Consider the following 13779-nt stretch of genomic DNA (forward strand, 5'->3'; position numbering starts at 1 on the left):
GGAACAAAATAAAAACATCCAGGACTAAGACATTTTGAACGAGATGTGTTTTTATTACAAATAAGGCACAAAAAGATGCCCTAAATGACCAGATGACCACTGGAGGGAATCAGGAATGACCTTCCCTTATTCCCCCAGTGGTCACTAACCCCTTCCCACCCCCCAAAAATGTGATGAAAAACATTAATTGCCAGCCTCTATGCCAGCCTCAGATGTTATACTCAGGTCCATTAGAACAGCATGCAGGTCCCTGGAGTAGTCTAGTTTTGGGTGCAGTGCACTGCAGACGGGTGGACCCAGGCTCCTACCTGTTATACTTGTGGAGGAAACTGTGAGCCCTCCAAAACTTACCAGAAACCCACTGTACCCACATATAGGTGCCCCCTTCACCCGTAAGGGCTATGGTAGTTGTGTACAGTTGGGGTAGTGGGTTTTGGGTGAGTTTTGGGGGAGCTCAGCAGACAAAGTAAGGGAACATTGGTGAAATGTGTACCTGGGTGCATTTTATGAAGTCCACTGCAGTGCCCCCTAGGGTGCCCTATTGTTGTGCTGGGATGTCAGAGGGACCATTCTACTAAAAACACTGGCTCCTCCTACATCCCAGTGGCTTGATTTTGTACGTTTTGCACTTGGATGTTTTTTTTTCCAAAATGTACCAAAAAAAACCAAACAAACCGGCTAAATCACAAAACGTCCAAAATATAAAACATCCGTAGTATTTGTGTAAAATGTCCAAATTCAAATTTAGACGTTATATCGATAATGACCCTCCAAGCCTCAAGTCAAACGACTTCAAACTCTTCAGAACTCTGCAGCAAGCTTTTTTTGTAAGGCTGGCAAATTTGATCATGTCACTCCTCTTTTTATTCAACTAAACTGGCTTCTGATTCAGTTTTGAATCCCAGTTAAGATTCTAACTCTCGCTCATAATGCTTTTCATTCTGGTGTCCCCCTGTATTTCTCTGTTCTAATGGTTCCTTATACTCTGTCTCACACGCTTCGTTCTCTAGATGATAACTGGGTAGGCACAGGCTCACCCATTCTTGCCTCAGGCCCACCCAGTCTAGTGGCCCCAAAAACACCTAATTGGTGGTGTCTCACTCCTCTCTCTCTTCTCTGCTGGTGGCACAGCATATGTCCATCACTTTCTGAACCCCCCGCCCCCACAGTCTACCTTTGAGCCATTGCCTGCAGTGATTCCTGTTGGCAACCTGCGCTGGCCTGCAGGCTGCCCTCTACTGCGTCCTGCCCTCAATGGTGTCACTTTTTGTTTCTTCACTGATGGGCACGCAGTAGAGAGAAGCCTGCAGGGTCGGCGCAGGCTGCCTACAGGAATCGCTACCTGTGACTGCTTGGAGGTATACTATTGGGGCGGGGGGTTCAGAGAGAGACAGGCAGATGCCAGTGGGGGGAGGGGCAGATGCAAGGTTGCAGGTGGAGGGTGAGAAAGATGGCGGGGAGAAAAATTATATGTGAGTAGGGGCAGAGAGGATGAATAGGAAGAAAGAGGGAGAGATGGGCCACTGGGGCTATATATAGTGTGGGGTGGCCCACCCAAAATTGCAAGTCTGGCTATGCTCCTGGTGCTGAACGTTTTTTTTTTCTTCTCATTTTAAGGCTCTCCTCAAGGCTCACTATTTCACCTTGGTTTTTCACATTCATTCTAAACCTGTAATGAGTTCTCTGCTGGAAGGTTTGGCCTAGGATGATTCAGTTGGCATTCATTGTCCCTATGTGAATGTTGGTTGTGATAGCCTTTTCTTTGGATGGGTGTCCTGTGTAATTGTGTTTGGTTGAATGGTCTGCCTATTTTTTCTGTCCTTTTTATTATTGCATTCTTTTCTCTCTGTTAGTTTTAGTAGAATTGTAAACCGAGTACACCCACTAGCTTGGAATATGTGGTATAGCAAAGTTTTAATCAACATAAACATCTTGGCAAATATTCTTCTGATTATTGTAGGCTCTCACTCTTGAGTCTGCTGTTAGCATTTCTCTACACCACTTTAGGTCCTAAGAGGCTATTGGAAACATTCAGAAAAGTTCTCTCAACTCAGTCCCAAAGAGAAGATTAATTCAGAGCATAAGTATTGCTGTACTGGGACAGACTAAAGATCCATTAAGTCCAGCATCCTGTTTTCAACAGTATCCAATCCAGGTCACAAGTACCTGTTGATCTCAAAAGAGTAAAATCAATTTTTTGTTGCTTATCTTAATGGATTTTCCCTAAGTTCATCTTAATAATGGTTCATGGACTTTTCTTTTAGTAACATGTCCAAATGTTTTTTAAACCTTGCTACACTAACTGCATTTTCTGGCAACGAATTCCAGAGTTTAATTACATGTTGAGTGAAGAAATATTTTCTTCAATTTGTTCTAAATTTACTACTTAACAACTTTATTGTGTGCCCCATTTGTCCTTGTATGTTTGGAAAGAGTAAATAAGCAAGATTTTATAGACTTCTATCATACTAGTAAAAAAGGCCCGTTTCTGACACAAATGAAACGGGCGCTAGCAAGGTTTTCCTCGGAGTGTGTATGTTTGGGAGAGTGTACGTGAGAGTGACTATGTGAGAGTCAGAGTGAAAGTGTGAGTGTGTGTGTGTGAGAGAGAGAATGAGTCTGGGTGTGAGTGTGTTTGTGAGAGTGTGTGTGTGAGAATGAGAGTGTGTGCAAGTGTGTATGTGAGACACAGTGTGAGAGTGTGTGTGCGAGAGAGAGAGAGTGTGTGTGAGACACAGATTCTCTGTGAGAGTGAGTGTATGAGAAGAAGCGAGTGTGTGAGTGACTGTGTGGCACATAGAGAGTGAATGTGATACATTGTGAGACAGAGTGTGTGAGAGTGAGAGTCAGAAAGACATTGTATATGAGAGAGAGAGTGTGAGCCTTGCCCTCCCAATCCATGGCCATCTGTCCCCTGCCCCCTCCATTCATCCTTTTCCAGCAATTCCCCTCTCTCCCTGAGCCCTGCCATCTCAATCCATGCCCATCCATGCTTCTTGTCACCTGCCCCCTCCATTCATCCTTTTCCAGCAATTCCCTTTCTCCCTGGCCCTGCCATCTCAATCCATGCCCACCCATGCTTCTCTGTCCCCTGCCCCCTCCATTCATCATTTTCCAGCAATTCCCCTCTTTCCCTGAGCCCTGCCATCTCAATCCATGCTTCTCTGTCCCCTGCCCCCTCCATTCATCATTTTCCAGCAATTCCCCTCTTTCCCTGAGCCCTGCCATCTCAATCCATGCCCATCCATGCTTCTCTGTCCCCTGCCCCCTCCATTCATCCTTTTCCATCAATTCCGCTCTCACCCTGAGCCCTGCCATCTCAATCCATGCCCATCCATGCTTCTCTGTCCCCTGCCCCCTCCATTCATCCTTTTCCATCAATTCCCCTCTCACCCTGAGCCCTGCCATCTCAATCCATGCCCATCCATGCTTCTCTGTCCCCTGCCCCCTCCATTCATCCTTTTCCATCAATTCCCCTCTCACCCTGAGCCCTGCCATCTCAATCCATGCCCATCCATGCTTCTCTGTCCCCTGCCCCCTCCATTCATCCTTTTCCATCAATTCCCCTCTCACCCTGAGCCCTGCCATCTCAATCCATGCCCATCCATGCTTCTCTGTCCCCTGCCCCCTCCATTCATCCTTTTCCAGCAATTCCCCTCTCACCCTGAGCCCTGCCATCTCAATCCATGCCCATCCATGCTTCTCTGTCCCCTGCCCCCTCCATTCATCCTTTTCCAGCAATTCCCCTCTCTCCCTTCCATGACCCCCCCTCGCATCCATGCTCTTCTGTCTCCCATGTCCCAGCATGTCCCGCCCTCTTCTTCCCCCCCCCTTCGCATCCTTGCTGTCGTTTCTCCTCTGCCCTCCCGCTCCCATTGTTCAACTGCCCACCCTCTTCTCCTCCCCCTACATCTTTTTTTTTTTTTTTTAAAGTTACCTCCGTGGCGGCGGTTCCGGCAGCGTCAGGGAAGGAGGCGGCGCTCCCGACGTCTAGCCTTCCCTTCGTTGTGTTCCGCCTTCTTCTGACGTCATCCTTGACGTCAGAAGAAGGCGGAACACAGCGAAGGGAAGGCTAGCGACGTCGGGAGCGCCGCCTCCTTCCTTGACGCTGCGGTTTTTTTTTTTTTTTGCGCCGTCGACGTCATGACGTTTGACGCGACGGCGGGGCAGAGACGGCTGGCAGCCTGGCTGGCTTCACAACACGAACGCCACGAACCCCACGAACCCTTCAGTGAGTGTTTTAGTGACTTCAGAACGTTGTCCTCATTAGAACGTTCACGGTGCGTTTTATTATATTAGATTCCCTCTCAGCTGTATATTCTCCAAGTTGATAAGCCCTACCTCTTTAGTCTTTCCTCATAGGGAAATCATCCGATCCCTTTATCATTTTGGTTTCCCCCTTCTCTATACCTTTTCTTATTCTGCTATACCTTTTTTTGAGATGCAGTGATCAGAATTGCATACAATATTTGAGGTGCAGTTGCACCATGGAGCAATATAAAGGCAGTATATTATTCTCAGTTTTATTCTCCATTGCTTTCTTAGCAGCCGCTGCACACCAAGCAAATTATTTTAATGTATCATCAATGATGACACCCTCCTGGCCATCACCACCCAGAATGTGAGGAATGTTTCTCCTCAAGTTTAAATAATTATATTGCGTTACATTTGTGCTTATACCTCGCTAACACCTTTTCAGTTCTAAGCAGTTTACAAACAGCTTAAATGGATATAGCGATCAGAACATTCCTCTGAGAATTACAATGGTTGCTTTGGAGGCAAGCAGAAATTATAATACATATTTCTTAAATAAGAACATGTGTTATCTTCCTTTGAAACATGAGATATGATTGTGAAGGAGAAAACAGCAAGAGATTTGTCCAAGAGTAGTAGTCTGTTCTTACACTTAGATGAAGGGAAAGTGAAGAAATTAGCAGCTTCCTATCTCCTAGTTCTGGTAGAGGTTGCGAAACAGAAATGAGCTAGCAGATAGCTAGGGATGAGTCCTTGTAGTCTTTTAAAATGGAAGCATGCCAGTTTGAAAAACACTCGCCTCAATGGGTAGCCAGTGTAGTTTGATATAAAAAGGGGAGACTCTCTCAATTGTTGATAGCCCGAAGATTAGTCTGATTGCTGTATTTTGAATGGGTTGAAGTCTCCTTGGGGATCTATGTGGTTTGACCAGTTGGCATATCATCATGCATGAATCTTTCTGCTCAGGGCCATGTTTTAGTAAACACATTTGCAATATTGATTGGACATATCTAATGGTAACTCTTCCCATAGCCATCAGTCTTCCAAACTTTCATCTACCTCTCCAAGGTAAGATACATACATTATTTCCCATTGTAAGTGCTGATACCTTTTCTTTTTTCGGGCTTCTAGGGACACTGTATGGAGAAATCCTGGTCAAGGGCTGTTTGGCAGGAAATGAAAGTACCTGCAACAAGACCACAACAACAGACAAGAAAATTACACAAATTTACGAGAGTGTGCAGTGCTGTAACACAGAGCTATGCAACTCGGACCTCATTCCTGGTAAGAATCACTGTGTCTTTATTTGATGCTTATGTTGCAAGTATTCCCCGCCTCCTTGAGAGATACAGGGACCCTTTCACTAAGCCGAGTAGGCGCCTATGCGTGTCAGTTTTGAGTTACTGCCCGGCTACTGTGTGGCCCTTGCGGTAATTTCATCTTTGACATGCATCTGCTACATGCGCTGGAAAATATTTTTATTTTCTGGAGCACGGGCGGTAATTGGCATTATACGCATGTAGACAATTACTGCCCGGTTACCGCGTGAGACCTTACTGCTAGGTCAGTGGCTGGCGATAAGATCTCAGACCCAAAATGGACGCGCAGCAATTTTCATTTTACCACACGTCCATTTTTGGCAAAAAAAAGAGAAAAGGCATTTTTAACAGGTGCTGCACACGCCCAAAGCACGCGTCTATACTACTGCGGGCCATTTTTTAGTGCGCCCTTGTAAAAGGGCCCCACAGGTAGTTGTAGAACCTCTGAGATTTCCAAGAGATGGATAGGGGAAATCCTTCATCAAGTATGGAGTGTGGCTGACTTCTAAGCAGTTCTCTGACAGACTTAGAGCATAAAAATTAAGTGTTAGTTGCTTTGAAGGTCTAAAATTAATTTGTGTTTATTTTAGATAGTCTTAGGGGTTGATATTTAAAGCAATTTAACTAGCCAGAGATGGCTCCTGGCTGGTGAAATTGGTTGTAATGGGCTATCTGTTGATATTCAGTGGCATTTAACCAGTTAGTGCTGCTGGATATCATCACAGACCGCTAAACTGAGAGCTGGCTATTTTATAGGCAATCTGGGGGTGGAATCGATATTCAGCATTTAGCCACCAAAGTTAAGCAACCAAATTGGACTACATAAAAGTGATGGCGTTGGCTAATAAAAATGTAAACTCAGAGAACACTCCACAACCTCATAGGAAAATAATTCCATATCAACAAATATTGTGGGTTAGATAAGCACTATATTTTACATACATGAAAAACGGAGGGAAAGGGCCTCATAAATCGCCAGTGATACTTCAATGACTTCACTCATAAACGTAGTCACCTCTAAGACTTGTAATCATCATTGCCCAAAAAGACGCCTTTTATTCAGTCACTTTATTATGTATAACAACTTCCTCTTTTATAATTTTTGTAACTTTTTTCTCTTATAAATAAAAATCAATTTTATTATGCATAATGCATAGTACATATGATCACAACTTTAAGCACACTTATCTTATACTTCTGACGGGGTCCCATTTTGCCCAAAGCTTTATAAAGGGAGTGTGCCCAAAAATGATCTAAAACTCCAAATAAACAAATATAGATGTAACAAAGTGTTCAAATTATAACATCCAGAATAACAACGTAAAGGAATTATAAATTCACTCAGCATTCTGTTGCTCTCATCTTCAACACGGAAAGCTGTCCAACATGGCGTATGTATTTAACTAAGACGCCCACAAAGAGCTGAATTGTGATGTCATAAAACTATGGTGTACAATAACGGACAAAAGAACAGCATTGCAAAACAGAATACTTATTAGGGCAATGGCTTTTCTGAGGTCTGCCTTAGTAACAGTCAGTGGCGTTCCTAGGGGCGCTGACACCCGGGGCGGATCGCCGATGCGCCCCGCCCCCCGGGTGCAGCGCCCCCCCCCGTGCAGTGTGACCCCCCTCCCCCGGCGAAAGAACACCCCTCACCCCGGCGAAAGAACCCCCTCCCCCCTGGGTGCACGCCGCTGGGGGGGGGGAGGTGCCGCGCGCCGGTCAGCTTCATTCGTTTCCATGCTCCCTCTGCCCCGGAACAGGTTACTTCCTGTTCCGGGGCAGAGGGAGCATGGAAACAAACAATGCTGACCGGCGCACGGCACCCCCCCGGTGGCGTGCACCTGGGGCGGACCGCCCCCACCGCCCCCCCCCCCTTGGTACGCTGCTGGTAACAGTTTATAGACTTTACCTCCAAGAATTTGTCCAAACCATTTTCAAACCCAGCTATGCTAACTACTTTTCCCACATCCTCTGGCAATTGACTGAAAAAAATATTTTCTCCTATTTGTTTTAAATGTATTACCATGTATTTTCATGGAATGTGCCCTTGTCTTTGTATTTTTCAAAAGAGTAAACCCTTTTACAGTCCTTAAAATCACCCTATATATTCACCTTCCTTAAAACCAATTCTTCAGTTTCTTTTTAAAAATTGATTTAAAAGTCTCAAAGCACATCTCTAAAGGCAGTGAATTCCACAGTTTGAGTCCTGTCACCATAAAGATTTTTGAGTGAGGAAGCTGCATTCTCTGGGCTTCTTTTACAAAGCTGTGCTACCGATTCCTGTGCAGCAAATGAGAGGAAGTCCATAGGAATTGAATGGGCTTCCTCTCATTTGCCGCATTGGGAATCAGTAGCGCGGCTTTGTAAAAGAGGCCCCCTATTTACTAGGTATTACAAGCAAAGCTTGTTGTGAAGAACAAAGATTTCTAGAGGGTTCATACCTACCAAGCAGATTCCACAAATACATTGGACCTTCCAAATTCAAGGTACAAAAAAACCCCCAAGCAAAGTAATTTAAAATAGATTAAATATTCAACTGGCAATCAGTGAAGTTCTGCCAAGATCAGGGATTATGTGGTCCAAAGATTTTTCCTTCATAAAGAGATAAGAAGCTGTATTCTGTACTACCTGCAGTCTCCAGCTGATATAAACTGGTTACAATAACCCAGTCTAGAAATAACATATGCATGAATCAAAATGGCCAAATCCCTCTGGTCCAAAATTAATGATGCCACCTCATGAACAACAGAAGTAAACTGGTTGTAAGGGTCAGATCTATATCCAACCAAACACCCAGATTTCTTACAACCTGCTTCTCAGTGAAACCATAGCCATCAATAGCTAGAGAGAGTGTAAGAACATGCTGGCTCCTGTAAATAATTTGCGTGCTCCCACCAATTATCTCAACCTCATATTTCCCCGGACTGCCCCTACACAGTCCAGGAATTAACAAGCTCCATAATCAGAAGGACTCGCTGGGATATAAGAAGATAGTTTATTACAATCTCACCAACAGCAGTACAGGCAAATTAGGCATTCATCATGGACCATGATGGGACAACATTTCACACAGCAGGTGCAGTCTGATCTCTCTCCCCAGCCTTCCGGAGCCTTCTGATTCTAATACCCTTCTGACTCCCCTTTTTATACCATTTTGACCCTATTTATTTCAATGGACCCCAGCTTTCTCACCAAAGCTCTTTGCCCTTATCAGTTGATCAGAATGACTTCACATGTTCCCAAACTCTAAGTATAAACAAATTTATGTTTAGGACAACATCTGCGAAGAAATAACGTCACAGGTCATTTTGTCCTCCTTAGCTCCCCCTCCCTCTACTTGCACCTGACCCATTACTCACTTGCATTAGCCAAAATATCTCAGCTCATGACTTCTCATAGGTGCCAGTCCCAGGAATGTTGACAAGAGCAAATGCCCCCTCCCTTGCCAGCTTCAAAATGGTCTTTTTCCCATGGAGAAAAGAAACATCTTACTAACTCCACTGCCAAAAGATGCTAAGAAAAGCACAATGGGATCTAACCAACTATCGCCCAGTAGCATCTATTCCACTCATAACTAAACTCATGGAGGGCATAGTGACGAAACAACTCTCTGAATACCTAACTAAACACTCAATTCTGCACGAATCTCAATCAGGATTGCGGTCAAATCACAGCACTGAAACAATACTAGTATCTGCAATGAACTCATTCAAACAAGCAATTGCAACCGGGAATAACATACTCCTCCTACAATTCGACATGTCCAGCGCCTTCAACATGGTTAACCATGAAATACTATTACATGTACTAGAATACTTCGGAGTAGGAGGCACAGTTCTCAAATGGTTCAAAGGATTCCTGACCACAAGATCATACCAAGTTACAACCAATACGGACATATCACCCCCATGGACACCTGAATGCGGAGTTCCCCAAGGATCCCCCCTATCACCAACTCTCTTCAACCTAATGATGATACCGCTAGCCAAACTTCTCACCAATCAAAACCTCAATCCCTATATATATGCTGACGACATCACGATTTACATCCCATTCAAATATGATCTAAACGAAATCACCAACGAGATCAACCAAAGCCTCCAAACCATGCACTCCTGGGCTGATGTGTTCAAACTGAAACTCAACGCAGAGAAAACACAATGTCTGGTACTAACCTCACAACATAACAAAAACAACTACTCCAAAATAACCACACCATACTGTTCTCTTCCCGTTACACAAAACCTAAAAATCCTTGGAGTGACCATCGACCGAAACTTCACACTCGATACTCGTGTGAAGAATACAATGAAGAAGATGTTCCACTCCATGTGGAAACTCAAAAGAGTAAAACCTTTCTTCCTGAGATATATCTTCCGCATCCTGGTACAGTCAATGGTAATAAGTCACCTGGACTATTGTAATGCACTATATGCCGGCTGCAAAGAACAGACTATCGAAAAACTCCAAACAGCACAGAATACCGCCGCCAGACTCATATTTGGAAAAACTAAATATGAAAGTGCAAAACCCCTAAGAGAGAAACTTCATTGGCTCCCACTCAAAGAACATGTGGCGTTCAAGATCTGCACGATTGTACACAAAATCATTCACGCGGACGCCCCAATCTACATGCTAAACCTTGTGGACCTGCCTCCTAGAAACGCTGTAAGATCATCCCGCAAATTTCTCAATCTACACTTCCCCAGCTGTAAAGGACTAAAATACAAACTGATACACGCCACCACCTTCTCCTACTTGAGCACGCAGCTGTGGAATGCTCTACCTACAGATCTGAAAGCTACTGAAGAAATAACTAACTTCCGCAAATCTCTGAAGACACATCTCTTCCAAAAGGCCTACAAAGAAAACACATAACCTACAAAACTACCTCAACAATCCGCACAGTTATTACAGTTCACCTATATCCTACCTAACACCTTTCGTCTATCTTCCTTTACCTAATCTTCAAACTTTAATGATTGTATCTGTTATCATGAAATGATTATGACTATCTTCCTTCACCTAAGCTTCAAACACTAAGAATTGTACCTATTATCACGAAATGATTATGTCATTACCCTTACTCTGTAAGCCACATTGAGCCTGCAAATAGGTGGGAAAATGTGGATTACAAATGCAATAAATAAATAAATAAAGTCCAAGACTGAGCAATTTGCATAATAACTATTTATTATTTGGGCTTTATTAACCGTCTTTATGAAGAGATTCACCCAAGGCGGTGTATAGCAAGTAAAATTTAACATAAAACTTACAATTTTGTTAATAGCATAATAGTAAAAACACCCAAATATAAACATAAATACAATAAATGAGGTAAACTTGAAAACAGCAAATTGAAACCTAATAATAGGACTACCATGAAACAGTATAAAAAATATACATATTTAACAGCACTGAAATTCAAATAACAGATACGATGTCAGCATAATACTAATGAAACATCTAATGAGCACACATTAGAACATTCAAATCACATAGATATGATGTTAATGCTTTTCTACAACACAGTTTACCATGTAGCCAAGGGGCCAAGTGCAGATGGGGACAAGATGGGTGGTACAGAGTCAGTTGGGATAAATAAATGGGTGGCTAAACTCAATGCAAGTTCTTTGAACAGTTAAACAAAATATAAGGAACTGATCTAAGTTACAGTGTGTGTAGCAAGCTAGTTCGGGTGTGGAGTGGTGTATAATTAGTTACCCTATGTATTAAAGACTTGGGAGAAGAAGAGTCAGGCTTTCACCTGGTTCCTGAAGTAGAGATAGTCTTAAGTTAGATGTAGCCCCTCTGGGAGTAAATTCTAGAGTGTGGGAGCTATTCCTAAGAAAGCTCGCTGGGGGGGGGGGTATCACATCGTATAATTTCCTTTGTCTATAGTTTATTTGTACTTACTATACCACCCAAGCTAACTTGCAAATCTGGGCAGTTTGTAGATTAAAAACAGAAAGTTTCAGAAAAGAACCACAATATTTGATAGAACAGACATTATCACTCAGAGGTAGCACAATCAATCAAAGGTGAAGGGTAAAATAGAGGAAAAAAAGGAAAGGAGAGAGAGACAATTCTTAGACCAAAAACCGGGGAAAGGGGAAGAATTAAACGTGCATTATAACCCAACTCTCTTATTTATTTATTTATTTATTTATTAAAATTTATTTGCCGCCTCTTTGAAGGAATTCACTCAAGGCGGTGTACAATAAGAATAGATCAAACATCAACAATAAGCAATTACAGCAGCAAAAATATTCAAATAACAACACAAAGTATGGCATGGTATATGACTTGCAATGACTACACAATACGTAATAGAACATTATAATTGGTAGTGAAGGGTATAAACAAAGATGGAACATGTGATAGGTAAGAGAATAAGAAGAGTTAGAAAGTAAGGTGACTAATTTAAAGAAAATTGCACATTAATCTTATGTGATTAATTAAAAGCCTGTTCGAAAAAACAGGTTTTCAAAGCTTTTTAAAAAGTTCTTAAAGGAAAGTTCAGAAAGTATCAGTTCAGAACGTATCAGCAACAGAAGGGAGTTCCATTGGGCAGGAGCTGCAAAAAAGGAAGTGCGGTGGGGGGGGGGGGGGGGGTGGATTCTAAGTGAGCTTCTTTAGGATGAGGAAGGACAAGATGACGGTTGTTTACTGAGTGGAGAAGGCGTGCTGGGGAATAGGGGATTGAGAGCAGAGAGGTAGTCAGGAAGACCTCTAAGGGGTGGAGGAGTGGCCTAGTGGTTAGGGTGGTGGACTTTGGTCCTGAGGAACTGAGTTCAATTCCCAGCACAGGCAGCTCCTTGTGACTCTGGGCAACTCACTTAACCCTCCATTGCCCCATGTAAGCTGCATTGAGCCTGCCATGAGTGGGAAAGCACAGGGTACAAATGTAACAAAAAAAAAAAAGTGCACTGAAAAATGGCTTGCAGTAGTGTAGGCACAGGTTTTGGGCACACGCCAATCCATTTTTCAGCATGCCTGTAAAAAAGCCCTTTTTAAAATTTTTGCCGAAAATGGACATGTGGCAAAATCAAAATTGCCGTGTGTCCATTTTGGGTCTGAGACCTTACCGCCAGCCATTGACCTAGTGGTAAAATCTCACATGGTAACCAGGAAATAATGACCTACGCATGCCAAATGCTACTTGGTGCGCATAGCTGACATGTGCCAGAAAATAACAAATATTTTTCAGGTGCGCATAGTGGACACACACCAAAAATGAAATTACCACAAGGGCCACACGGTAGCCGTGCTGTAACTCCATTTTGGCATGCGTTGGGCACTCATAGATGCTTACATGGCTTAGTAAAAGGGCCCCTATGAGCCTTGAAAGTTAGTATAAGAAGTTTGAATTAAATACGTTTAATGAGCACCTTAGAAGTCTCAAAGGTGTATAAAGGGCTATGATGGGTAAGAGGCAGTTCTATAACTGGGTGCCCCCTGCTAGGTGACCCAATGCTGTGCAGGGAGTACCTATTCTACAATGGTATCTGGGCATCCAGATTCTGTTATAGAGTACCAGTGTAAACCTGCATTGGCATGCCTAAATGTAGGCATGGGCATTTATGCAAGGTCAATGGGCATGTCTAACTGCAGAGTGAGGACTAGATAATGACACGGGGACAAAATTTGTCCCTGTCCCCGCCCCGTTTCCATGGGTTCTGTCTCCGTCCCCACCCCATCCTCGCAGGCCCTGTCTCCATCCCCATCCCGTCCCTGCAAGCCCTGTCTCCATCCCCACCCTGTCTCCGTCTCTGCCCCACCCCCATGGGCTCTGTTCTCATCTGCAGAAGCCTCGAACACTTATGATTTTATATTTAAATCTTTTTATTAAAGTATAAAAATGAACAATATGCTGTGCAACTGTTGTGTATAAATTACAAATTATTATTATTATTATTTGTAGCATTTGTATCCCACATTTTCCCACCTATTTGCAGGCTCAATGTGGCTTACATTTGCCGTACATTTCTGGGTAACAGAATTACAATTGGTATTGCATTAAGGAGCATACATACATGGTAACATTCAAGGTGTATACATACATGGTATCACATATGGGACATAGTGTATATGGAACAAATTGTGATACATATATGGTCAAGAATAATTTGTGGTAGTGCAAGAAGTTTCCTGAGTAATACATACATGGTAAAGAATACATTATGATAGTGCAGCTATAATA

The 13779-nt window shown here is 43.2% G+C and overlaps 1 protein-coding gene across 1 annotated transcript in view; it reads left to right on the forward strand.

Moving 5' to 3' along the window:
• The window catches only part of LOC115458798 (urokinase plasminogen activator surface receptor-like), a 59186-nt gene that overhangs the window by 21830 nt on the left and 23577 nt on the right, over window positions 1-13779 (forward strand). Inside the window, exon 3 of the mRNA XM_030188610.1 lies at window positions 5386-5538. Coding sequence (XP_030044470.1) covers window positions 5386-5538 — 153 coding nt within the window. The remainder of the gene's footprint in view (window positions 1-5385; window positions 5539-13779) is intronic.

The sequence above is a fragment of the Microcaecilia unicolor genome, unplaced genomic scaffold (assembly GCF_901765095.1).
Source record: "Microcaecilia unicolor unplaced genomic scaffold, aMicUni1.1, whole genome shotgun sequence".
Taxonomy (NCBI): domain Eukaryota; kingdom Metazoa; phylum Chordata; class Amphibia; order Gymnophiona; family Siphonopidae; genus Microcaecilia; species Microcaecilia unicolor.